Source organism: Chaetodon auriga, chromosome 16 (genome assembly GCF_051107435.1).
Source record: "Chaetodon auriga isolate fChaAug3 chromosome 16, fChaAug3.hap1, whole genome shotgun sequence".
Classification (NCBI taxonomy): Eukaryota; Metazoa; Chordata; class Actinopteri; order Chaetodontiformes; family Chaetodontidae; genus Chaetodon; species Chaetodon auriga.
In genome coordinates this window covers 11,017,860-11,042,941 of record NC_135089.1, presented here as the reverse complement: position 1 = coordinate 11,042,941, position 25,082 = coordinate 11,017,860, and the positions used below count along the sequence as shown (strand labels likewise).

The 25,082-nt window shown below is 37.8% G+C and overlaps 2 protein-coding genes across 2 annotated transcripts; one reads left to right on the top strand and one right to left on the bottom strand.

Moving 5' to 3' along the window:
* Positions 1-851: 851 nt before the first annotated feature.
* Positions 852-11,964, bottom strand: LOC143334417 (nuclear GTPase SLIP-GC-like). The gene is made up of 23 exons (XM_076753206.1): positions 11,898-11,964; positions 10,106-10,187; positions 9,398-9,510; positions 9,178-9,225; positions 9,017-9,055; positions 8,134-8,167; positions 7,876-7,965; positions 7,362-7,452; positions 6,463-6,679; positions 6,118-6,345; positions 5,087-5,293; positions 4,788-4,963; positions 4,185-4,278; positions 4,009-4,096; positions 3,734-3,855; positions 3,280-3,453; positions 3,031-3,188; positions 2,721-2,838; positions 2,497-2,605; positions 2,275-2,408; positions 1,853-1,934; positions 1,638-1,715; positions 852-1,526 (listed from the first exon to the last, which is right to left on the bottom strand). The coding sequence occupies exons 2-22, from the start codon at positions 10,170-10,172 to the stop codon at positions 1,642-1,644; spliced, it is 2,463 nt and encodes an 820-aa protein (XP_076609321.1). The 5' UTR covers positions 10,173-10,187; positions 11,898-11,964; the 3' UTR covers positions 852-1,526; positions 1,638-1,641.
* A 1,469-nt stretch (positions 11,965-13,433) lies between these two features.
* LOC143333552 (nuclear GTPase SLIP-GC-like) lies at positions 13,434-24,626 on the top strand. The gene is made up of 23 exons (XM_076751626.1): positions 13,434-13,491; positions 15,240-15,321; positions 15,850-15,962; positions 16,100-16,141; positions 16,264-16,302; positions 16,762-16,795; positions 16,970-17,062; positions 17,989-18,079; positions 18,713-18,929; positions 19,047-19,331; positions 20,177-20,383; positions 20,507-20,682; positions 21,210-21,303; positions 21,389-21,476; positions 21,630-21,751; positions 22,052-22,225; positions 22,311-22,471; positions 22,664-22,781; positions 22,897-23,005; positions 23,094-23,227; positions 23,591-23,672; positions 23,810-23,877; positions 23,963-24,626. Exons 2-23 carry the CDS (start codon positions 15,255-15,257, stop codon positions 23,966-23,968), a joined length of 2,520 nt encoding a protein of 839 aa, XP_076607741.1. The 5' UTR covers positions 13,434-13,491; positions 15,240-15,254; the 3' UTR covers positions 23,969-24,626.
* Positions 24,627-25,082: the final 456 nt, after the last annotated feature.

The window sequence follows — 25,082 nt, the reverse complement described above, 5'->3', positions numbered from 1 at the left end:
ATTCATTCTATCTTATGTGTTGACTTAAATTGTATTAATTTATATCTTGCACAGTAATACAGGAACTGATATGAGTGATGATGAACCCCTGCACCAACAAGCAGTAATAAAACCGGTCCTACTGATGCGTCTCCATACATTTGGTCCTTATACATGTCTGCAAGAGGAACTTTAATAACATGAACAAACAGAATACAACTGCACCTGTCATTACCATTAACCCTGAATGAATAACACCACACCTCAGCTGAAGCTGTTTGGACATAAAGAGCGATCATTATCAGGACGACAGCAGAACAAACACCGTTGCTTGTATGTCACAAAGTTTGGAAATGAACAGCATCAGGACTGTGGAGATCTTTTTCTCTCCAACATGAGAAATAAAGACAACAATACTTGTGAATGACAGGGTTGATGCCATAACAGTCAATAGGCATAAATGTGGTTTTGGGTGGCGAACCAACAGTAAGTATCACAATTAGTGCTGTAAAGCAGTTAAATCATTCATCTTATTAATTACATTCTTTGTGATTGTATAAATGGAAAAGTTCAGGTGAAAAAATGATTTCATTTTGATATTTTTTGCATGATGACATGTTTTTCAAAGATAATCTCTCATTCTTTTTCTTGCTGTCAGTTCTTTTTACACTGACTGATTTTCTTCAGTTACAGTGGTTTTCTCTTTCAGCTCTCTGTCACCATTTTGGCATTAAGGGTTGGGGTTTGAAGGAGGGTAAGAAGACCGTGATTTCCATATAATCTGCATGCTAAGGAGAGAACATCAGTCTTGAACCCGAGGTCCACTCTGAAGCCTCTGGCACTGCTGACACGTGACACTTTGACTCAAACATGAACTTGATTGAGGTTTATTTGCCAGTAAATCATATCAAGTACATTTCTACATTTAGAATCCGTGGAAATGAAAACAAAACAGTTGTTAACTAAATAACTGAATGACTTATTTCCCATCTAGTTTGTTCCATTTCTCATATTTGAACACACACAGAAAGTTTTTTTTTTTTTTTCAGTAAGCAACAGTTTTGATTTTGAACATGAAAGAAAAAAGTCATTGAAATCCCTGAAAGCGCCCCAATCAACTCATATGCCCAAATCATTAAAAAAAAATCAGAACATGGGGAAAAAACGTTTATGTATTTGAGAATAAAATCATTAAAAACTAAAAGTCTCTGGGACTTCATCACCGTGTAGAGGCTAAAACTAGTTCCATGAAAACCACAACGTCCCTGCTGTGAATCTGACTGCCCTTCCCACATTTTCTCTGATTTTCAATCAATAAATGGTAAAAAAAAAAAAAAAAAAAATTCCCCCCCAAAATAAAATCTAATCTAAACTCTCTCTCATCTAACAGCAAGGTTAGCATTGACAAGTCATGAAGGTAGAGCTGTCACATGATCCATTCTGTTATCTGTTTGAAAGCTTGGTTTGGATCAGTCGCTGTCACTAAAACACACCTGTGCACATGTCATGGATGCAGTGCAGCTCCTGGGCCAGCTGCAGATTCAGGCCTAGCATCATGAAAAGCACTGTTAGCATGATCAAGAACATCTTATAATCAGGCATTATGCAGAAATAATGCAATCAGGCCAATTATGGAGACATTTTAACAGATGTTTTACCACATTAGTCTTCTTCATCCGGACTCCCGATCAGGACCTTGTAGTATTTCTTCACCTCTGCAAGCTCCACTTTAACATCTTAAAAAGAAAAATGCCTTGTTTATGAGTTCGCTATTAATTACACTGCTGCGAGTTTGTCCACTAGTTCATTTCAAAACAATTATCACAGTATTTTAAGTGATTATCATGTTTTCATTTTGATGCCTTCCCTTTACCTGGGAGTGAGTCACCATCTGTCTTGAGTGACAGCTCGATTGATTTCTGCAGTGTGTCCTTGAGCGTCTTCAGGATGTACTCCTAATTCAGCAACAAAATCATCATCACTGACTCATACGGCCAAATACTGTGTTCAAGATTAGCTGAAAGCTGCATGGATTAACTGCTGAAATGGAGGCTCAGAGGGCTGCTCAGACAGGAAAAACAGTTCATAGCTGCTGAGCTTAATAATGACGCTGCATGTTTGTAACAGCGCCTGCAGTGTTTTAGTAGCATAAGCAACTTTCAGGATGATGCATGTTTCACTAGAATAGAGAAAAAGCCTTCATGTAAATGATGACATAGAATAGTGGATATAGATGTGCAGCAAATGTGTTTTATTTTGTCATCACTGTATGACAAACTACAAAACATGACAAACCTTCAAGTATGTCAGCTGGCTCAACATAACATCTCTGGTCTGCTCAAACATGGTGTCCTTTGAATAATGTATGTGCTTCTCAATAGCGCTCCTCATTTTTTCCAGCGTGCCTGATCCTTCAAATCCTGCTGCAGCTACAAAAAAACAGAACATTTCTGCACAAACACAATGAATGTAAACATGTATTATTATGCTGTCAGGCTGTACGTGTCATGATCTTACTCTGATAACATTCTTCCATGGTTTCCCCAATTGTCTCCGTCAGACTTCTGTAGATTGTCTTCTTATACTCTCGGATGGTTTTGTGGAGTATAGTCTTGGTTTTTTCTTCCTACACAAGAAATACAGATAAACATGTTTTTTAAATAAAGTCAAGGTGATCGATTCAAACCTTTTTAGCTTGATAATGTACTCATGGATAGGAAGTTATTAGTCTCATCTTTTACCTCTGTCTGGAGAAATATCAGCTGCAGTTCGACATCTTTGTACTTTTCAATCAGCCTCTTTGTGTCAAGTGAAAATGTACCGATGACCCCGTTGAATGGTTCACATTTACTCTGATTTCTGAAACACGTTAACAAGTTGACATGTTTCATAACGGCAGCACTGGACGTCAATAATGTCCTTTGTCTGTATGTATGATCTGACATAACTTGTATAAATGTATAATGTAGAATCTATTGATTCCAGACACTCAGTGAAGTTTTTATCACTGGTCAACAAAAGGTTTTATGTTCTCAGGAAGTCATTTCTTACGGGAAGGTCTTCTTGAACTCCTCGTCAATGCTGTCAGTCAAGTGTGAAGCCAGCTTCGCATTGAGGTTTATTTGTTTCCTGTGTTTTGGTTTGTGGGTGCCGTTGTTCTCAACCACACACTTCAGTATCTTGTGAAAAGCACTCCCTGACACCCTTTTCTGAAACAGAACAGAAAACATGTGAAGACAGTTGTTATTCAGATTAAGAACCAAATCGTTGTTTTGATGTAATTCTAATTCAGATACGTACAGGATATAAGACAGACTTCAGGTCTCTTTGACATGACCTTTTTGATTTTGCAACCCCCTCACTGAGGCATTTTTCAAAGGTCTTATAAGCCTTTTCCATGGGTTTTCTGACTTTGTCCAGTTCACGCCTCATGTTTTCTTCAAGGTCTTTGCACACATCTGCTTTTTTACCAGCCTGAAATAAAACAACACATTCAGCATTAAAAACAATGAAAGCACAGTGCTGCCTAATTGTTGAAGACAGAATTTATTGTTTATTTATTCATGAAATTCTGTTGCTCAAGCAACCTCAATGGCCAAACTTTTTTAAATGTGACAACACTACAATATTTTTTCTTTTTAAACGCATCATTAACACATTTTCACTGGATTTAGGCGAGTTTGCTTAACCATACTTATTCGTGATGAATATTATTTGTGTCTGTAAATCAATGATAGAAGTGACTTATTCTTACCACGTCTCTGCAGCTGGCCCCTTGAATCAGACAAAGAATCCCATGAGCTCCAGACACGTAGTTTAATGTCTCTGAGTGACGGTCATTGAGACCTCGCAGAAATTCCTGAAGTTTGGGTAATTCTGTAAAAACGTACAGTTTGCAGCTTACATATTTGAACATAAATATCATCACATTATTCACTCCTATTTGAATTATAGTGTTTAACATAAACGAAAACAAAATAGGTTTTGAGCGTTATTTACAAAGGGCTGACATATGAAGACTTCACCCACCAGTTTCTTCTGGTGTGAGTCGTTTTTTCTTTAGAAACTCTTTGGAGCTCACTGTGAACACTTCGAAACAGTCTTCACTGAAATGTTTCTGAAAAAAAAAAAAAAAAGGTTTTAAGGAAGCATTGAAGTTGTAGACAGTATTTGTGTTTGATTTCCCGTCGATCTATAAAACTCACCTTAACCTTGTGCAGTTTTCTGAATTCTTTGGTCACTTCTTCCTTGGCTCGCATGTTCCTTTTAGATATGAGTGCACGAACAGCAGCGGCTGAACTGTAAGAAAAGATTTGCATCAAGTTGCACTTCGTGCAGTATTTAGATCATCTTTTATTCCATACAGTCTTCTCACCTCTCAGAATAAAAGTCAAAATTATCTTTTGTAAATCCTGTAACTGTTAAAGATAACTCTACCATTCATATTGTAAAAGATTTAAACTTTGTAGGTCCATGATTTCTGACGGAGTTTTCTGGAAAGAACAAAGAATCTGAGTTGGCTGTTATTATGAAAATAAACAAAGTTTCTAAGCAGTTACATAATTAATAATGTGCTTTCCAGGAATTTCCCGAGAAATTTACACTTTCTAGGAAATTATATGATGAATGTTACATTTTTTCAAAATAAATGATAGAAATGTTATTTTATAATGTTTCATTTTCTTTTCTGTGTGTGATCCCAAAACTGAGATCTACACTGAACTATGAATTTCCATCTCTAATAGTATTTGTATGTTCGTGTTCACTCGTGTTGTGTCGGGTCTATTCTGGCATCTTAAATCACTCACTGATCATCTGAATCTCCAAAATGATCAGACTTGGTGCAGATAAAGTGGATTTGCTGACACTCGCCACCATTTCCCATGAGGCTGCTGGCACTTTCCAAGATGTCCCAGGCTTCTTTCTCTGCTGCCGCTCGATTGATCTCGGTCACAACCCACACGGTAGAACAACTTCCAACAAACTGAAGGGGTATAACAATGAGGTAATCACAAATTAATGGTCAGTGCTTTGTAATAACATGATGTAACGGTTTCCAGATAGCACAGTAAAGCAGAATAAACAGCAGTGAATATGAATGAATGACCTCTTTCCACATTTTATCTCTGCTCTTGTTCCGGTCACCATTTCCAGGAAGATCCACAAGTGTGACATGTTGGAGAAGATCATTACGAGGCACCCTGACAGTCACACACCTCACCAGTGGCCAAAACCACCTCCTTTCTTCTTCACTGTCGCTGTCTTTCGAGTCAATTCTTGTGTATTTGGCAAGTTTTGCAGATAGCTCTTCAGCCTGCAACAAGCAACAAAATAATATTAAAACAAAGGTGATTTTATTGATATGAACATTCAAGTCAAGTCAGTGTTCATGGTCATGTCACTTAGGACCTTAACGCATACCTGTCAATACTGTGATTTGAAAATAAGGGACATTTTTAGGTGCCCCGCCCTGGTCTGCCCCCCATCCTTACCACTGTCAACATGCCCCTTACATTTAGACAAGGCTACACACAGTGAATCCTAAAATCACTGCTGGGCAACTACTTGCTTTAAGATATCAGACAACAAGGACTGGGTCAACTAGTTACTAGATACCTGGTTGAAAGGGAAATGCTGTGAAGGCTGCGTTCAATGTGTAAAAACATAAAAGGGCTTAGACATTCAGCAGTTTATTTATGTATGCTTCAATTGTGATTTTAAGGGATACATCTGGCATGTGGGACAATTAGTAGGAGAGGGCGATTCCAAAAACGGATGGGAAAGATAGTATAATATAACAACAATATATAAGAACATTGCTCTTCATTAAGGACGGGTAAGCCTCGTCCTCTTTGATGAGATACTTTTAAGCCTTTTTGGCAAGTACTCCATCCCTCACACATTCAGCTGTCTTCTTCTTGTTTTACTGGCGCGTGCTGTCTGAGTGAATGACTCCTCGTCAACAGATGTGACAGCTGACGCTCAACAAACTGCTACTGCAGGAGGGGAACGCAGAAAACATCAAATAGGCAGTTATGCCTACTGACAACATGAGAGTCAACCCCTGCCTCTCTACAGATAGATAGATAGATAGATAGATAGATAGATAGATAGATTTTCTATTTTCTTCTTACTTACTGATTCACATTTCAAAGTCTTCTTCATGGAAAGGAGAAATTCAGGAACTTTTTTGAAATATTTGCTGTCCATGAGGTTTTCAGGGGATTTGTCTTTCCATTCTTCTCCATACACAGCTGAAAGCTTTTCAGCTGTGTCACGATCATCACTGTCATCTTCCCGATCATTTTCTAGATCTGCATTATTGTTAAAGAAATTAAATGAGGACCACAACTCCTCTTGCCAGTCCTGGAAAATAAAATAATAGTTATGTTTAACTTGGTATCATTAAACTGCATGTAATGCATCCAGAAACTGTAATTTTGCAGCGATATCTTAACTTTTCAAATAGCTTTAGCTCGTTACCTCTTTTGTAATGAACTCAATTTCTGCCTCATACGTCGGGCTGTGCATGTTAGCCTCCACTTTGATTATGACTGAGGTACATGCACTGATGTCTCCAGAGGGCAGAAGATTCTTCTCTCCAATGATGGCATTTATCAACGAGCTTTTTCCAGCCCCAGTTTTACCAAAGACACCGACCAGCTCCCTCTTGTCTGTCTCCAAATCATCGATTTTATCACTGTTGTACAAGAGTTTAAATAGGGGTTAAATGATCGATTTTGGAAATCTCCCCCACCCTGAGCCTCAACTCCCTCAGTTCATCCCATCTCTGCATCACTCCATCCATCCATCTCCTAATCCACCATCTCTCCACCGTCATCCCTCCATCATTCCATCATTCACTCCCTCATCTCCTCACCCCTCGACCCTCATCCTAATGTATTACCATTCATCAGCTTTGCTCTCCTCAATCCATGATACGTATTAAACCATTATAAATCTCGATCTTATCAGCTGATAATGTATCAATAATCAAAATTGGCATTCCCCACCAAGTAAGTATTGTGCTCCTTCAAGGCAACTCTGTGCCATAAGGCCAAGAAACATCTGACTGTGTCAGAACATTTATTAAGTTCACATTTATTTTGTGCACAGTTTTAGTTAATGTATTGATCCAAACTGTTCGATTTGACTTTGTCTGTCCAGAGAATGTCCCTGTGTCACTTTCAGTGTGTAGGTTGATAAAAAACATTGAGCAAGACCTTCATTTTAAATCATAGTACATTTTACATTTTCACCAAAATTGAGACTGGCTCAACACTACAGAGCAGTCTAAAATCTCTTAGTGAGCCTGGTCACTGGTCAGGAGTGGAACCACGTCAACAACAATGATTATGGAATATGAAAAACTTAATACTTACTTCAGAAACTTATTGAGCTTGTTGTCTTGTTTAGACAGTCTCCTTTGAGCGTGACTCATGATGTTTTTCACATCAGACAGGATGAGTCCTTCTGTCAAGAGTAAAAGTAAAAACTTGATGAGCAGGAACCATAAACCACTTTATTCACTCAGCAGTGATGCACAATCAGGTGTCTTCTTACACAAAAAAGGAGAAAAATAATGTGCAGCATGAGAGGAACTTATCTGCCACGTTAATGAAGGATGCCTCAGAGTGCATCTTCAGGTTTACATTATGGCCACTGACCAAAGGTAGTCTGGGTTTAAACCATCATATAGTTAAAGGCCATGGCTACGTTTACTGATGCCTCACTCCCAATGTGTGGTATGGCTTGGCTTGGCTCGGCTCACTTGGAACCTTTAATTTGTTTGGTTGTTTGACAGTCAGGTAAGAATCTACCCCGACATGCAGGGGGCGCTATCATCATCACAAACGCCATATTAGGTTGAAATTGTTTAAAAAGTAATATAAATACCTGTGTATGACGCCAGTGTAGTGCCACGTCGTTTTGGAGTTGCTGATTGCCATTGGCTGGACTCACCCTGTAGATCCAACTTTCTCTTCCCTTGTTGCATTTTTTTATAAATAAAAAAAAAGGAGCCAAAAAGAAAGGTTTTGGTTTTTCTCACAATATGAAAACTTGGTCACAATGTAGTTAATTAAACCAAAATATTAGTGCCTTGAACACATCAATGAACACTACATATAATCAATGAGATCCTGTGTATCTCACCTTTACCACTTGTGTCACTGGTGGACGGCGAAGCCTGAGGATGAACATGAATATTTGATTCTTAAAAAATGTATCTGATCAAGAAATGATATTCAGGGGACATCTGGATTGGAAACCCGAGTGATTGCTTCTTCTCCATCATTAACAATCTCATTATTTGCATTTAACCACCCTGAGACCCTTTAAAAACTTGTACTAATCTAATCTTGAGTTTTGAGGAAAATAAAATGCTGAAGTCTGGAAAAAAGGACAAAGTTAAAATAACAGAATTGGGCCATGCTAGCTCGTGACGTGGATATAGACCACAGACAGAATGTGAGCAGTGCAGACATCATGAAGCTATCACGACTTTCAGCAGAAAATCAAAGGGGCACCAACAGCTGCTGAGTCTGCTTGAATGAGGCTGAAGAACTCATTTCATCTGTGGAAGATACAATTAACAATGTGCAGACGAACATTAAAGACCGGGAGGCTGAGATAAAGTTACTCATGTCTAAAACAGATGACTGAGAGTGTAGAATCAGACATGACAACTCCAGAATAACAAGGAAAGGTTACATGCTCGGGTTGATGTATAGTGCACTTCTTGTATGCATTTAATGAATAACGGCCTGAACAAACATCTTTACAGTTCACATGATATTTGAATTTGTGTTTTCATGCAATCTGGGATGAGACTTTCAAACCTCTGAGGACTGGAGCAAATTAAAGGGCTAATAAGTGATCACAGCAGCATCCAGCAACAACCCCCTGAACCAATGAGACACTTCTTCAGTCAACGGTGACTTTGTCTCAGGACACTTCAGTGCCTCAAGTGCGTCTGCATGAAGAATAGAGGAATGTTCACTGATTATATGCCTGACAAATTCAGTGTCATCCTTACCTGAGCAGAGCCAGCTGCTCCTTCATGCTCCTGCTGACACTGCAGATAAAATAGTCTTAAGTGCGAGATCATGTAAACTTTTGAGCAGACATTGAAAATATAGATGATTATAATAAACTGATTAAATGTTATTTATTTTTCTGAAGCTTTATTCAACTTACTTGAGGAGATAAAGCAACTGTTTCCTGATTCGTTGTGTTTTGTCCTTTCTGGTGACCAAAGAAAATACAATATCATAATACAATCCGTTGTATGTAGGCGTCATCAAAACTTGTTGATGCTCCCGTAAATGATAAATGTATGTACTGTATCTTCATAAGTCAGATTTATGAGACCAAATACAGTATTTGTGCAACATATCTTCACAGCGCAAATCATTACCTTTAAAAGCTTGAGTCTCTTCTTGAATCTTGCCCGTTGTCCCACTTTTGGCAACAAGTTATCAATGTCATGATCACCAAGGCAGAGAAAACCTTCCTCGTCAATGTCTTCATCTGTAATTTAAAAATATTCAGTTGAATCTTGGTCATGCAAAAATGAGAATAAATTTCAAATTGCTGCAGCAATTTATCTGATAAGGAGTGAAACAGGTGTTGGCTCAGCTGCTTATTTGACTTTTTTAAGAGCATGACAGCCTCACACAGCTGATAACTTTATGAACTGAGTCCATATTGATTTGACTCTATTTCATCTGTTGGTTACTTTTCAGTCTTGAGTTCAGTGCTGCTTGTGCTGAGATCCTCGTCTCAATGCTAATGCTCAATGAGCTCTCATCTCAATTCTCAGTGTTCTCAGATGCTAATGAACACCAGTTACTCTCAAATGAATGAAGCGTTCCTTCTATCTGTGTGAAAATGTACAAGACTTCAGTTGTGAGTGCTCTTGTGCTTATCAAACACAGACAGCAGTTGGCAGAATTTATCAGCACTGATCCCTCCCATCATGGATATGTCAGCACTGTACTACAGAAATATGTTACACCATTTTTTTTATATCTGGATTAGTAGATACTCATATTTCAATATTGATATAGGTCATATCAATGTTGTATAATATCTATACCAACAGAGAAACTTGGTAATACTTTACCTTGAAATTTTTGTATGAACTCGGTGAGACCCCATTCAGTCAATTTGTTGCGAACAAAATCATCCATGACCAAATCCAGCAACTGGAAGAGAAACAAATTATCATTGCCCTTTAATCAGTTGACATTTTAAGACAGTTGTCATGGATGACACAAAGTCGATGGAAGCAGAGCAAACGAACACCATCTTACTTATCAATGTACTGTAACTGTTGCCTGCTGAAGGCTTTGACTTTATTTCCAGTGTCCCACACTGACAGGTCATGTGTCTCATTTATAAAAGTGCATCAGATCCACCAAAAGTGTCCGTCAAAAATGACAAAAAATGGCATGCGTCTCATAAATGCACGTGCACCCGGAGGCATTGTTTATAAATCACAGTCCACCATGAAATGTGTGCACATGGATCAGCCTGCAAAAGTTTAGCTATCCTTGCTCAAAATTTCTGTTACTGTGAATAACGACGTAACCAAAAGATGACCTGATTTCCAAGCTGTATAAAGTTAAAGATCACACATTTCTTGAATTATTTCAAGCAAGATTATTTGTTTATTTCCATCTTTTACTGTTTCAAAATAACAAAAAGGAAGAGGGCCACAAGAAAAAGTCTGAGCTCCTTGCATGGTCAGTACTTAGTGACACACCCTTTGACAATGTGGTCAGCTTAGAGTCTTTCAGTTCTTGTTTTTGGGGATTAGCGCCCATTCTTCTTTTCATGCACTGCTCTTTTGAGGTCTGTCCACAGGTGATGTTGATGTGAGGGCCATGGTAAAACCTTCAGCTTCCAGAGAGCTTTGTTTTCGATCAATTCTTCTACTAATTTAACTATTTACAATCTCATTGCACATTCGGTCTACTTGCACAAAATGTTTTGTTGTTTTTTGCTGTAAATATTGTTTATATACTTTTTAAAATTATATTATTATGATATTATATAATATGTATTATATATTCTAATACATATTATATATTTAGTTTTACTTCGTTATATTTTTTATTTTTATTCCTGTTTATATTTTTAATTACTTTTTCTAAATAACTGTGTATACATCCTGTGTTTGCTGTATGTTTAATTGCTACTGCAACAAAATAATTTCCCAAATTGGTCTAGATTTTAAACAGGGGTGCACGGACTCTTGCATGTAAACGGTTAATGCAGAGCATCTCCTGATTGCTACACAGATGTGCGTCACGTGGTACGTTACTATCGTTCATGGCAACAACAGAGAGGAGGGAAGTTCACAGGCAGAAATCTTTCTGGGCGTGGTGGAGGCCAGAAAAACTGCTGCGAGTGGCAACACGTTGCAAGTGTGTGGATATCTGTTCCATCAATTTTGACTCAAAAATATTATATTTGTATGTATTTGTATGTATTGTATTAAAATTACGCACACTCTCTTATGCAGTACTGCTATTTAATATAATAGTGGGTTTCGTCTTCCTTGTATTTGCACTTTCTCCCACCGCTCCAAAGTTTCACTTTTGTCAAAACGAAAGAAAAGAAAGACGTTCAGCTTTCCAGACTTTGGATTAAAAAAACATGTACAAGTAAAGAGTCATAATTAGCGGGCAGAAGTGCTCGTTGCAGATATATGAAAAGTTGGAATATATAAATATACACTGAATAAATAATACATGTATATCATACAGCATGACTGGGTTATAAATCCCAAACAGTGCAAAAGAAAAAAGATAACATAGTCCAGTAACTTTCTCCACGATCTTACTGTTTAACTTAGAGTCTCTGTAATATGATCAGTCGCCAATTTAACACACTGATTCAAGTGTACTTACGTTTGGTTCCTCTTCAGTGCCCGAACATCTGCCGCTTGATCTAACTTGATCACGACTCTTTTATGTTGTCTCCACCTCTCTGCCCGGGAAGCACATTCAGGAAGATCAGTTCAAATCTAAACATGTTGCATGATCTGATGACATCACAACAAACACACCTTGCAGTCTTTAAAAGGCAGTGACGGAAGAAGTACTTACTTAACTTGTAAAAATACTCTACAAGTTAAAGCTGCATTCACAATCGTATTTAAGCAAAACTGTAAAAGTATTTAGTATTTATAGTCGTCCTGATAATGATCGCGCTTTATGTCCAAACAGCTTCAGTTGTATTCTGTTTGTTCATGTTATCAAAGCAAAATGGGACATGCAGACGTGAATAAGTGTGAAATGTATGGACACGTATCAGTAGGACCAGTTTTATTACTGCTCATCGGTGCAGAGGTTTATCATCACTCATATCAGTTCCTGTATTACTGTGCAAGAAATGAATTAATACAATTTTTTCGCTACATAAAATGAAAAAAGGGGTCACAGGGGTAAAAAAAACTGAAATATCAGTGGCGTGACATCACTCAACCACATAATGTTGCAGTAAAACACCCTGTGTTATGTGGCTGGCCTCTGCCTTCAGGGTTAATTCAGGATCAACAGAGAGTATTCGTTTTTAATGGGTTAGGGTTAAGCGTTTTTTTTTTGGGTGTGAGCAAGTTATAAGTGATGTTCACATGTGATAGGAATGATGCCAGCAAAAAAGCTTCCCTGGAATAAAATAAAAAAATAAAATAAAATTGTGATTTGTGATTTGCAACAACATGCAGATTTTCCATATGAAAGAGGTCAAATCAGAAGAATATCATCAACTTTTTGCAATTTCTACGTTGAAAAATCCAAATCAGTGGTGAAAAAAACTCAACCTTTCTTGCAGATACATAATGGTCTGATACATGGATGAAGTTGTCTTCTCAGGCTGCTGCTTTGTGCCAACAAAACAAAAACTGTTGTAGCAAGTGGTCAGAGTCATCTAACCTCCTGGCTCACATGGAAATAGAGCCCTTTTCTCCAGGTGGATTCTCCATCTTTATTTCACTGATCTGGAGAGATGTTTAATCTAGAAGTAATCATGAAGTGAAACTACCAATACATTGTAAAAATACTCCATCACAAGTAAAAGTCCTGCATTTAAAATCCGACTCAAGCTGAAAAAATGTACCTCAATGCATCAGAAGTAACAGAATCAAAACTAACATTTGTTCCAAAGATAAACTGCTCCTGTGACTGATACAACACAACCCCGATCCAAAAAAAGTTGGGACATTTTACTAAAAATACTTTTACAGTTTTGCTTAAATATGATTCTGAATGCAGCTTTAACTTGTAGAGTATTTTTACAAGTTAAGTAAGTACTTCTTCCATCACTGCCTTTTAAAGACTGCGAGGTGTGTTTGTTGTGATGTCATCAGATTATGCAACATATTTAGATTTGAACTGATCTTCCTGAATGTGCTTCCTGGGCAGAGAGGTGGAGACAACATAAAAGAGTCGTGATCAAGTTAGATCAAGCGCCAGATGTTCGGGCATTGAAGAGGAACCAAACGTAAGTACACTTGAATCAGTGCGTTAAATTGACGACTGATCATATTACAGAGACTCTAAGTTAAACAGTAAGATCGTGGAGAAAGTTACTGGACTATGTTATCTTTTTTCTTTTGCACTGTTTGGGATTTATAACCCAGTCATGCTGTATGATATACATGTATTATTTATTCAGTGTATATTTATATATTCCAACTTTCCATATATCTGCAACGAGCACTTCTGCCCGCTAATTATGATTCTTTAATTGTACATGTTTTTTAAATCCACAAAGTCTGGAAAGCTGAACGTCTTTCTTTTCTTTCGTTTTGACAAAAGTGAAACTTTGGAGCGGTGGGAGAAAGTGCAAATACAAGGAAGACGAAACCCACTATTATATTAAATAGCAGTACTGCATAAGAGAGTGTGCGTAATTTTAATACAATACAGACAAATACATACAAATATAATATTTTTGAGTCAAAATTGATGGAACAGATATCCACACACTTGCAACGTGTTGCCACTCGCAGCAGTTTTTCTGGCCTCCACCACACCCAGAAAGATTTCTGCCTGTGAACTTCCCTCCTCTCTGTTGTTGCCATGAACATAGTAACGTACCACGTGACGCACATCTGTGTAGCAATCAGGAGATGCTCTGCATTAACCGTTTACATGCAAGAGTCCGTGTGCCCCTGTTTAAAATCTAGACTTAGACGGTTTCTTTATTGATCCCAATTTGGGAAATTATTTTGTTGCAGTAGCAATTAAACATACAGCAAACACAGGATGTATACACAATTATTTAGAAAAAGTAACAAAAAATATAAACGGGAATAAAAATAAAAAATATAACGAAGTAAAACTAAATATAAAATATGTATTATAATATATAATACATATTATATAATATCATAATATTATAATAAAAATACAATAGAACTAAGTATATAAAGAGTATTTACAGCAAAAAACAACAAAACATTTTGTGCAAGTAGACCGAATGTGCAATGAGATTGTAAATAGTTAAATTAGTAGAAGAAGAATGGATTGAAAACAAAGCTCTCTGAAAGCTGAAGGTTTTACCATGGCCCTCACATCAACATCACCTGTGGACAGACCTCAAAAGAGCAGTGCATGAAAAGAAGAATGGGCGCTAATCCCCAAAAACAAGAACTGAAAGACTCTTAGCTGACTACATTGTCAAAGGGTGTGTCACTAAGTACTGACCATGCAAGGAGCCCAGACTTTTTCTTGTGGCCCTCTTCCTTTTTGTTATTTTGAAACAGTAAAAGATGGAAATAAACAAATAATCTTGCTTGAAATTATTCAAGAAATGTGTGATCTTTAACTTTATACTGCTTGGAAATCAGGTCATCTTTTGGTTACGTCATTATTCACAGTAACAGAAATTTTGAGCAAGGATAGCTAAACTTTTGCAGGCTGATCCATGTGCACACATTTCATGGTGGACTGTGATTTATAAACAATGCCTCCGGGTGCACGTGCATTTATGAGACGCATGCCATTTTTTGTCATTTTTGACGGACACTTTTGGTGGATCTGATGCACTTTTATAAATGAGACACATGACCTGTCAGTGTGGGACACTGGAAATAAAGTCAAAGCCTTCAGCAGGCAACAGTTACAGTACATTGATAAGTAAGATGGTGTTCGTTTGCTCTGCTTCCATCGACTTTGTGTCATCCATGACAACTGTCTTAAAATGTCAACTGATTAAAGGGCAATGATAATTTGTTTCTCTTCCAGTTGCTGGATTTGGTCATGGATGATTTTGTTTGGAACAAATTGACTGAATGGGGTCTCACCGAGTTCATCCAAAAATTTCAAGGTAAAGTATTACCAAGTTTCTGTGTTGGTATAGATATTATACAACATTGATATGACCTATCAATACTGAAATATGAGTATCTACTGATCCAGATATATAAATAAATTCTGCCAACTGCTGTCTGTGTTTGATAAGCACAAGAGCACTCACAACTGAAGTCTTGTACATTTTCACACAGATAGAAGGAACGCTTCATTCATTTGAGAGTAACTGCTGTTCATTAGCATCTGAAAACACTGAGAATTGAGATGAGAGCTCATTGAGCATTAGCATTGAGACGAGGATCTCAGCACAAGCAGCACTGAACTCAAGACTGAAAAGTAACCAACAGATGAAATACAGTCAAATCAATATGGACTCAGTTCATAAAATTATCAGCTGTCTGAGGCTGTCATGCTCTTAAAAAAGTCAAATAAGCAGCTGAGCCCAAACCTGTTTCACTCCTTATCAGATAAATTGCTGCAGCAATTTGAAATTTATTCTCATTTTTGCATGACCAAGATTCAACTGAATATTTTTAAATTACAGATGAAGGCGTTGACGAAGAAAGTTTTCTCTGCCTTGATGATGATGACATTGTTAAGCTGATACCAATGGTGGGACCAAGGGCAAAATTCAAGAGGAGACTTAAGCTTTTAAAGGTAATGATTTGCACTGTAAAGATACTTTAAACAAATACTGTATTTGGTCTCATAAATCTGACTTATTTACACACACGCATTCATAATTTACAGGAGGATCAAGTTTTAATTAATATTGTATTTTCTTTGGCCACCAGGAAAACACAATGAATCAGGAGACAGCTGATTTATCTCCTCAAGTAAGTTGAATAAAGCTTCAGAAAAATAGATAACATTTAATCAATTTATTATAATCATCTATATTTTCAATGTCTGCTCAAAAGTTTACATGATCTCGCACTTAAGACTATTTTATCTGCAGTGTCAGCAGGAGCATGAAGGAGCAGCTGGCTCTGCTCAGGTAAGGATGACACTGAATTTGTCAGGCATATAATCAGTGAACATTCCTCTATTCTTCATGCAGACGCACTTGAGGCACTGAAGTGTCCTGAGACAAAGTCACCGTTGACTGAAGAAGTGTCTCATTGGTTCAGGGGGTTGTTGCTGGATGCTGCTGTGATCACTTATTAGCCCTTTAATTTGCTCCAGTCCTCAGAGGTTTGAAAGTCTCATCCCAGATTGCATGAAAACACAAATTCAAATATCATGTGAACTGTAAAGATGTTTGTTCAGGCCGTTATTCATTAAATGCATACAAGAAGTGCACTATACATCAACCCGAGCATGAAACCTTTCCACGTCACGAGCTAGCATGGCCCATTTCTGTTATTTTAACTTTGTCCTTTCTCGTTTAACCCTGAATATCATTCCTTGATCGAATGCATTCTCTTAAGAATCAAATATTCATGTTCATCCTCAGGCTTCGCCGTCCACCAGTAACACAAGTGGTAGAGGTGAGATACACAGGATCACACTGTATTAGATGTAGTGTTCATTGATGTGTTCAAGGCACTAATATTTTGTTTTAATTAACTATATTGTGACCAAGTTTTCATATTGTGAGAGAAACCAAAACCTGTCTTTTTGTCTCCTTTTTTTATATGAAAAAAAAAAAAAAATCCAACAAGGGAAGAGAAAGTTGGATCTACAGGGTGAGCCCAGCAAAAGACAATCACCAACCACAAAGCAACGACGTGGCACTACACCGGCATCACACCAAGGTATTTATGTAACTTTCTTAACAATTTCAACCTAATATGGTGTTAAAACTTTTATTTGATGACATCTTGACTTGTATAGGAAATGTCTGTTTCTTTATCTTGGCCACAGAAACTATTTATTCATTTCCTGGCCTGGGGTCTGTAAACTGTCAACGGCACGCATGTAATGTAATAATGTACCACATCCACTGATTTCCACACATATAGCAATAACCCACAAATGCCCAGGAGCTGAAAGAAACAAACGAAAGTATCTGTTTGACTACAGCGTCGGGTGACATTTCCTCCACTAGGATCGTCACGTACTGTAACACTTTACTTTATTTATACACTTAACGAGCTTTTAGCTTCTGGACCACCCATCACCAAGGATTCATATTAGCTTATAAACATCCGGAGTCACATAAAAAGTGAGTGACCAACCTGGAAATATAAGACAGAACTCAGAGAAGCAGGAAACTGTTGCTCATTCTCCATTCATCTGGATCATGAGTCTGTAAACTGTCAACAGTATGCATGTTATGTATGCCATCGATGTGTATTAAGAGGCAGGTATCCATAGCAACAACAAAGCCTCATTTTCCACTGCATGGTACAGCTTGGCTCAAACAAATTAAAGGTTCCAAGTGAGCCGAGCCGAGCCGAGCCGTACCACACATTGGAAGTGAGGCATCAGTAAAAACGTAACCATGGCCTTTAACTAGATGATGGTTTAAACCCAGACTACCTTTGGTCAGTGGCCATAATGTAAACTTGAAGATGCACTCTGAGGCATCCTTCATTAACGTAGCAGATAAGTTCCTCTCATGCTGCACATTATTTTTCTCCTTTTTTGTGTAAGAAGACACCTGATTGTGCATCACTGCTGGGTGAATAAAGTGGTTTATGGTTCCTGCTCATCAGGTGTTTACTTTTACTCTTGACAGAAGGAATCATCCTGTCTGATGTGAAAAAAATAATGAGTTGTGTTCAAAGGAAACTACCGAAACAAGACAACAAGCTCAATAAGTTCCTGAAGTAAGTATTAAGTTTTATTATTATTGTATTAAGGGTCGAGGGATGAAGGGAGGGCACGGTGTAGAGAAGGAGGGATGAAGGGATGAGGGGAGAGAGGGATGAAGGAGTGAATGATGGAATGATGGAGGCATGAGGGTAGAGAGATGATGGAGTAGGAGGTGGATGGATGGAGTTGAGGCTCAGGGTGGGGGAGCCGCCTCTTCATATGTTCTTGGATTTCAGTAAAAGCCCCCAGTTCCTCTATTCAAGCAAGAGACAAGGGAGAGAGAAAGAAAAAGGGGAAATGAATGAATCAGGTGATCTTAAATACTTGTGCGGAAGTGGGATGTGTTTGGGGCGTGGTCTTTGTTCCTGAACCTAGTTGTACACTAAATTCACCATGCTCACCAGCTATACTGCTAACAGCTGCTAATCAAGACATAATATTGTGTGGCATAAGCTCATCAGTGAGCCCTTTCACATACAAATTGCCATTAGAACCATTGCTAATATAAAAATATTGATAAAGTCTTCTTTAAATGTGCTTCAGTAGTCTGTTTGTAGACTGCTCTTCCTGAGCTTGACACCTCCTTTCAGTGTTTGTCTATTTCCAAAATCGATCATTTAACCCCTATTTAAACTCTCTTACAACAGGGATACAATCAGTGATTTGGAGACAGACAAGAGGGAGCTGGTCGGTGTCTTTGGTAAAACTGGGGCTGGAAAAAGCTCGTTGATAAATGCCATCATTGGAGAGAAGAATCTTCTGCCCTCTGGAGCCCTCAGAGCATGTACCTCAGTCATAATCAAAGTGGAGGCTAACATGCACAGCACGAAGTATGAGGCAGAAATTGAGTTCATTACAAAAGAGGTAACGAGCTAAAGCTATTTGAAAAGTTAAGATATCGCTGCAAAACTGCAGTTTCTGGATACATTACATAAACTTTAATGATACCAAGTTAAACATAACTATTATTTTATTTTCCAGGACTGGCAAGAGGAGTTGTGGTCCTCATTTAATTTCTTTAACGATAATGCAGATCCAGAAAATGATCAGGAAAATGATCAGGAAAATGATCAGGAAAATGATCAGGAAGATGATCAGGAAGATGATCAGGTAGTTGACAGTGATGATGACGCAGCTGAAAAGCTTTCAGCCGTGTATGGAGAAGAATGGAAAGACAAATCCCCTGAAAACCTCATGGAGGGCAAATACTTCAAAGAAGTTCCTGAATTTCTTCCTTCCAAGAAGAAGACTTTGAAATGTGAATCAGTAAGTAAGAGGAAAATGGAAAATCTATCTATCTATCTATCTATCTATCTATCTATCTATCTATCTATCTATCTATCTATCTATCTATCTGTAGAGAGGCGGGGGTTGACTCTCATGTCGTCAGTAAGCATAACTGCCTATTTGATGTTTTCTGCGTTCCCCTCCTGCAGTAGCAGTTTGTCAGCTGTCACATCTGTTGACGAGGAGTCATTCACTCAGACAGCACGCGCCAGTAAAACAAGAAGAAGACAGCTGAATGTGTGAGGGATGGAGTACTTGCCAAAAAGGCTTAAAAGTATCTCATCAAAGAGGACGAGGCTTACCCGTCCTTAATGAAGAGCAATGTTCTTATATATTGTTGTTATATTATACTATCTTTCCCATCCGTTTTTGTAATCACCGTCTCCTACTAATTGTCCCACATGCCAGATGTATCCCTTAAAATCACAATTGAAGCATACATAAATAAACTGCTGAATGTCTAAGCCCTTTTATGTTTTTACACATTGAACGCAGCCTTCACAGCATTTCCCTTTCAACCAGGTATCTAGTAACTAGTTGACCCAGTCCTTGTTGTCTGATATCTTAAAGCAAGTAGTTGCCCAGCAGTGATTTTAGGATTCACTGTGTGTAGCCTTGTCTAAATGTCAGGGGCATGTTGACAGTGGTAAGGATGGGGGGCAGACCAGGGCGGGGCACCTAAAAATGTCCCTTATTTTCAAATCACAGTATTGACAGGTATGCGTTAAGGTCCTAAGTGACATGACCATGAACACTGACTTGACTTGAATGTTCGTATCAATAAAATCACCTTTGCTTTAACTTTATTTTGTTGTTTGTTGCAGGCTGAAGAGCTATCTGCAAAACTTGCCAAATACACAAGAAATGGCTCAATAGACAGCGACAGTGAAGAAGTAAAGAGGTGGTATTGGCCACTGGTGAAGTGTGTGACTGTCAGGGTGCCTCGTAATGATCTTCTCCAACATGTCACACTTGTGGATCTTCCTGGAAATGGTGACCGGAACAAGAGCAGAGATAAAATGTGGAAAGAGGTCATTCATTCATATTCACTGCTGTTTATTCTGCTTTACTGTGCTATCTGGAAACTGTTACATCATGTTATTACAAAGCACTGACCATTAATTTGTGATTACCTCATTGTTATACCCCTTCAGTTTGTTGGAAGTTGTTCTACCGTGTGGATTGTGACCGAGATCAATCGAGCGGCAGCAGAGAAAGAAGCCTGGGACATCTTGGAAAGTGCCAGCAGCCTCATGGGAAATGGTGGCGAGTGTCAGCAAATCCACTTTATCTGCACCAAGTCTGATCATTTTGGAGATTCAGATGATTAGTGAGTGATTTAAGATGCCAGAATAGACCCGACACAACATGAGTGAACACGAACATACAAATACTATTAGAGATGTAAATTCATAGTTCAGTGTAGATCTCAGTTTTGGGATCACACACAGAAAAAGAAATGAAACATTAGAAAATAACATTTCTGTCATTTATTTTGAAAAAATGCAACATTCATCATATAATTTCCTAGAAAGGAACTATTGTAAGTGTAAATTTCTCGGGAAATTCCTGGAAAGCACATTATTAATTATGTAACTGCTTAGAAACTTTGTTTATTTTCATCATAATAACAGCCAAATCAGATTCTTTGTTCTTTCCAGAAAACTCTGTAAGAAATCACAGACCTGCAAAGTTTAAAGCTTTTATAATATATGAATGGTAGAGTTATCTTTAACAGTTACAGGATTTACAAAAGATAATTTTGACTTTGATTCTGAGAGGTGTGAAGACTGTATGCAATAAAAGATGATCTAAATACTGCACGAAGTGCAACTTGATGCAAATCTTTTCTTACAGTTCAGCCGCTGCTGTTCGTGCACTCATATCTAAAAGGAACATGCGAGCCAAGGAAGAAGTGACCAAAGAATTCAGAAAACTGCACAAGGTTAAGGTGAGTTTTATAGATCGACGGGAAATCAAACACAAACACTGTCTACAACTTCAATGCTTCCTTAAAACCTTTTTTTTTTTTTCAGAAACATTTCAGTGAAGACTGTTTCAAAGTGTTCACAGTGAGCTCCAAAGAGTTTCTAAAGAAAAAACGACTCACACCAGAAGAAACTGGTGGGTGAAGTCTTCATATGTCAGCCCTTTGTAAATAACGCTCAAAACCTATTTTGTTTTCGTTTATGTTAAACACTTTAATCCAAATAGGAGTGAATAATGTGATGATATTTATGTTCAAATATGTAAGCTGCAAACTGTACGTTTTTACAGAATTACCCAAACTTCAGGAATTTCTGCGAGGTCTCAATGACAGTCACTCAGAGACATTAAACTACGTGTCTGGAGCTCATGGGATTCTTTCTCTGATTCAAGGGGCCAGCTGCAGAGACGTGGTAAGAATAAGTCACTTCTTTCATTGATTTACAGACACAAATAATATTCATCACAAATAAGTATGGTTAAGCAAACTCTGCCTAAATCCAGTGAAACTGTGTTAATGCTGCGTTTAAAAAGAAAAAATATTGTAGTGTTGTCACATTGAAAAAAACTTTGGCCATCGAGGTAGATTCTCTGAATTTTTCAGACTTCAGCAACAGAATTTCATGAATAAATAAACAATAAATTCTGTCTTCAACAATTAGGCAGCACTGTACTTTCATTGTTTTTATGCTGAATGTGTTGTTTCATTTCAGGCTGGTAGAAAAGCAGATGTGTGCAAAGACCTTGAAGAAAACATGAGGCGTGAACTGGACAAAGTCACAAAACCCATGGAAAAGGCTTATAAGACCTTTGAAGAATGCCTCAGTGAGGGGGTTGAAAAATCAAAAAGGTCATGTCAAAGAGACCTGAAGTCTGTCTTATATCCTGTACGTATCTGAATTAGAATTACATCAAAACAACGATTTGGTTCTTAATCTGAATAACAACTGTCTTCACATGTTTTCTGTTCAGTTTCAGAAAGGGAAAAAACGTGGATTTTACGGGATACTGAAGTGTGTGGTTGAGAACAACGGCACCCACAAACCAAAAAACAGGAAACAAATAAACCTCAATGCGAAGCTGGCTTCACACTTGACTGACAGCATTGACGAGGAGTTCAAGAAGACCTTCCCGTAAGAAATGACTTCCTGAGAACATAAAACCTTTTGTTGACCAATGATAAAAACTTCACTGAGTGTCTGGAATCAATAGATTCTACATTATACATTTATACAAGTTATGTCAGATCATACATACAGACAAAGGACATTATTGACGTCCAGTGCTGCCGTTATGAAACATGTCAACTTGTTAACGTGTTTCAGAAATCAGAGTAAATGTGGACCATTCAACGGGGTCATCGGTACATTTTCACTTGACACAAAGAGGCTGATTGAAAAGTACAAAGATGTCGAGCTGCAGCTGATATTTCTCCAGACAGAGGTAAAAGACGAGACTAATAACTTCCTATCCATGAGTACATTATCAAGCTAAAAAGGTTTGAATCGATCACCTTGACTTTCTTTAAAAAACTTGTTTATCTGTATTTCTTGTGTAGGAAGAAAAAATGAAGACTACACTCAACAACAAAATTCGAAAGACAAAGAAAACAATCTACAGAAGTCTGACGGAGACAATTGGGGAAACCATGAAAGAATGTTATCAGAGTAAGATCATGACACATACAGCCTGACAGCATAATAATACATGTTTACATTCATTGTGATTGTGCACAAATGTTCTGTTTTTTTGTAGCTGCAAGAGGATTTAAAGGACCAGGCTCGCTGAAAAAAATGAGGAGCGCTATTGAGGACCACGTCGATTATTCAAAGGACACCATGTTTGAGCAGGCCAGAGATGTTATGTTGAGCCAGCTGACTGACTTGAAGGTTTGTCATGTTTTGTAGTTTGTCATACAGTGATGACAAAATAAAACACATTTGCTGCACATCTTTATCCACTATTCTATGTCATCATTTACATGAAGGCTTTTTCTCTATTCTAGTGAAACATGCATCATCCTGAAAGCTGCTTTTGCTACTAAAACACTGCAGGCGCTGTTACAAACATGCAACGTCATTATTAAGCTCAAACAGAAACATACAAAAGCTTATGCAGCTATGAACTGTTTTTCCTGTCTGAGCAGCCCTCTGAGCCTCCATTTCAGCAGTTAATCCATGCAGCTTTCAGCTAATCTTGAACACAGTATTTGGCCGTATGAGTCAGTGATGATGATTTTGTTGCTGAATTAGGAGTACATCCTGAAGACGCTCGAGGACACACTGCAGAAATCAATCGAGCTGTCACTCAAGATAGATGGTGACTCACTCCCAGGTAAAGGGAAGGCATCAAAATGAAAACATGATAATCACTTAAAATACTGTGATTATTGTTTTGAAATGAACAAGTGGACAAACTCCCAGCAGTGTAATTAATAGTGAACTCATAAACAAGGCATTTTTCTTTTTAAGATGTTAAAGAGGAGCTTGCAGAGGTGAAGAAACACTACGAGGCCCTCCAGATGAAGAAGACTAATGTGGTAAAACATCTGTTAAAATGTCTCCATAATTGGCCTGATTATAAGATGTTCTTGATCATGCTAACAATGCTTTTCATTATGCTAGGCCTGAATCTGCAGCTGGCCCAGGATCTGCACTGCATCCATGACATGTGCACAGGTGTGTTTTAGTGACAGCGACTGATCCAAACCAAGCTTTCAAACAGATAACAGAATGGATCATGTGACAGCTCTACCTTCATGACTTGTCAGTGTCTCAACCTTGCTGTTAGATGAGAGAGAGATTAGATTAGATTTTATTTTGGGGGGAAATTTTTTACCATTTATTGATTAAAAATCTTAGAGACTTTTAGTTTTTAATGAGTTTTTTCTGAAATATATTCATGTTTTTTCTCCATGTTTTGATTTTTTTTTTAATGATTTTAGTATTGGGTGATTGGGGTGGTTTCAGGTATTTTATGGGTGTCTGCATTAAGCATTGAACCTTGATTACATGCTGTGGGTTGGATTTGACATATCCTTTAGACTTTTCAAAAAGTGGCTTCAATGACTTTTTCTTTCATGTTCAAAATCAAAACTGTTGCTTATTGAAAAATAATGCTTTCTGTGTGTGTTCAAATATGAAAAAAGGAAACAACTAGATGGAAAATAAGTCATTCAGTTATTTAGTTAACAACTGTTTTGTTTTCATTTCCACTGATTCTAAATGTAGAAATGTATTTGATATGATTTACTGGCAAATAAATCTCAATCAAGTTCATGTTTGAGTCAAAGTGTCACGTGTAGTTTGAAATCTTTATTTTTTACGCTGTTTCTGCTTCGATTATAAGCTGTAAGCAAATGAGTTTCCAACCTCGCTGTTGTCTAATTCTTACTTAAAACTAATTTTCCTGACTCAAATCTACATTACTGTGCCGATGGAGCCAGGACAGTGACTTTAAATTTTGGCAGAGAAAATAAAACCTGAACCTGAAAGCTAAAATGAAAAAGGAAACATTTTCATTGAAACACTTGTATTGGGAAATGTTGTATTGGAAGTTTCGGCACCAAAAAATGTCAGGTGTGCAGTGCCAGAGGCTTCAGAGTGGACGTCGGGTTCAAGACCGGGTTCTCTCCTTAGCATGCAGATTATATGGAAATCATGCCCTTCTTACCCTCCTTCAAACCCCAACCCTTCATGCCAAAATGGTGACAGAGAGCTGAAAGTGAAAACTACGGAAGGCCTA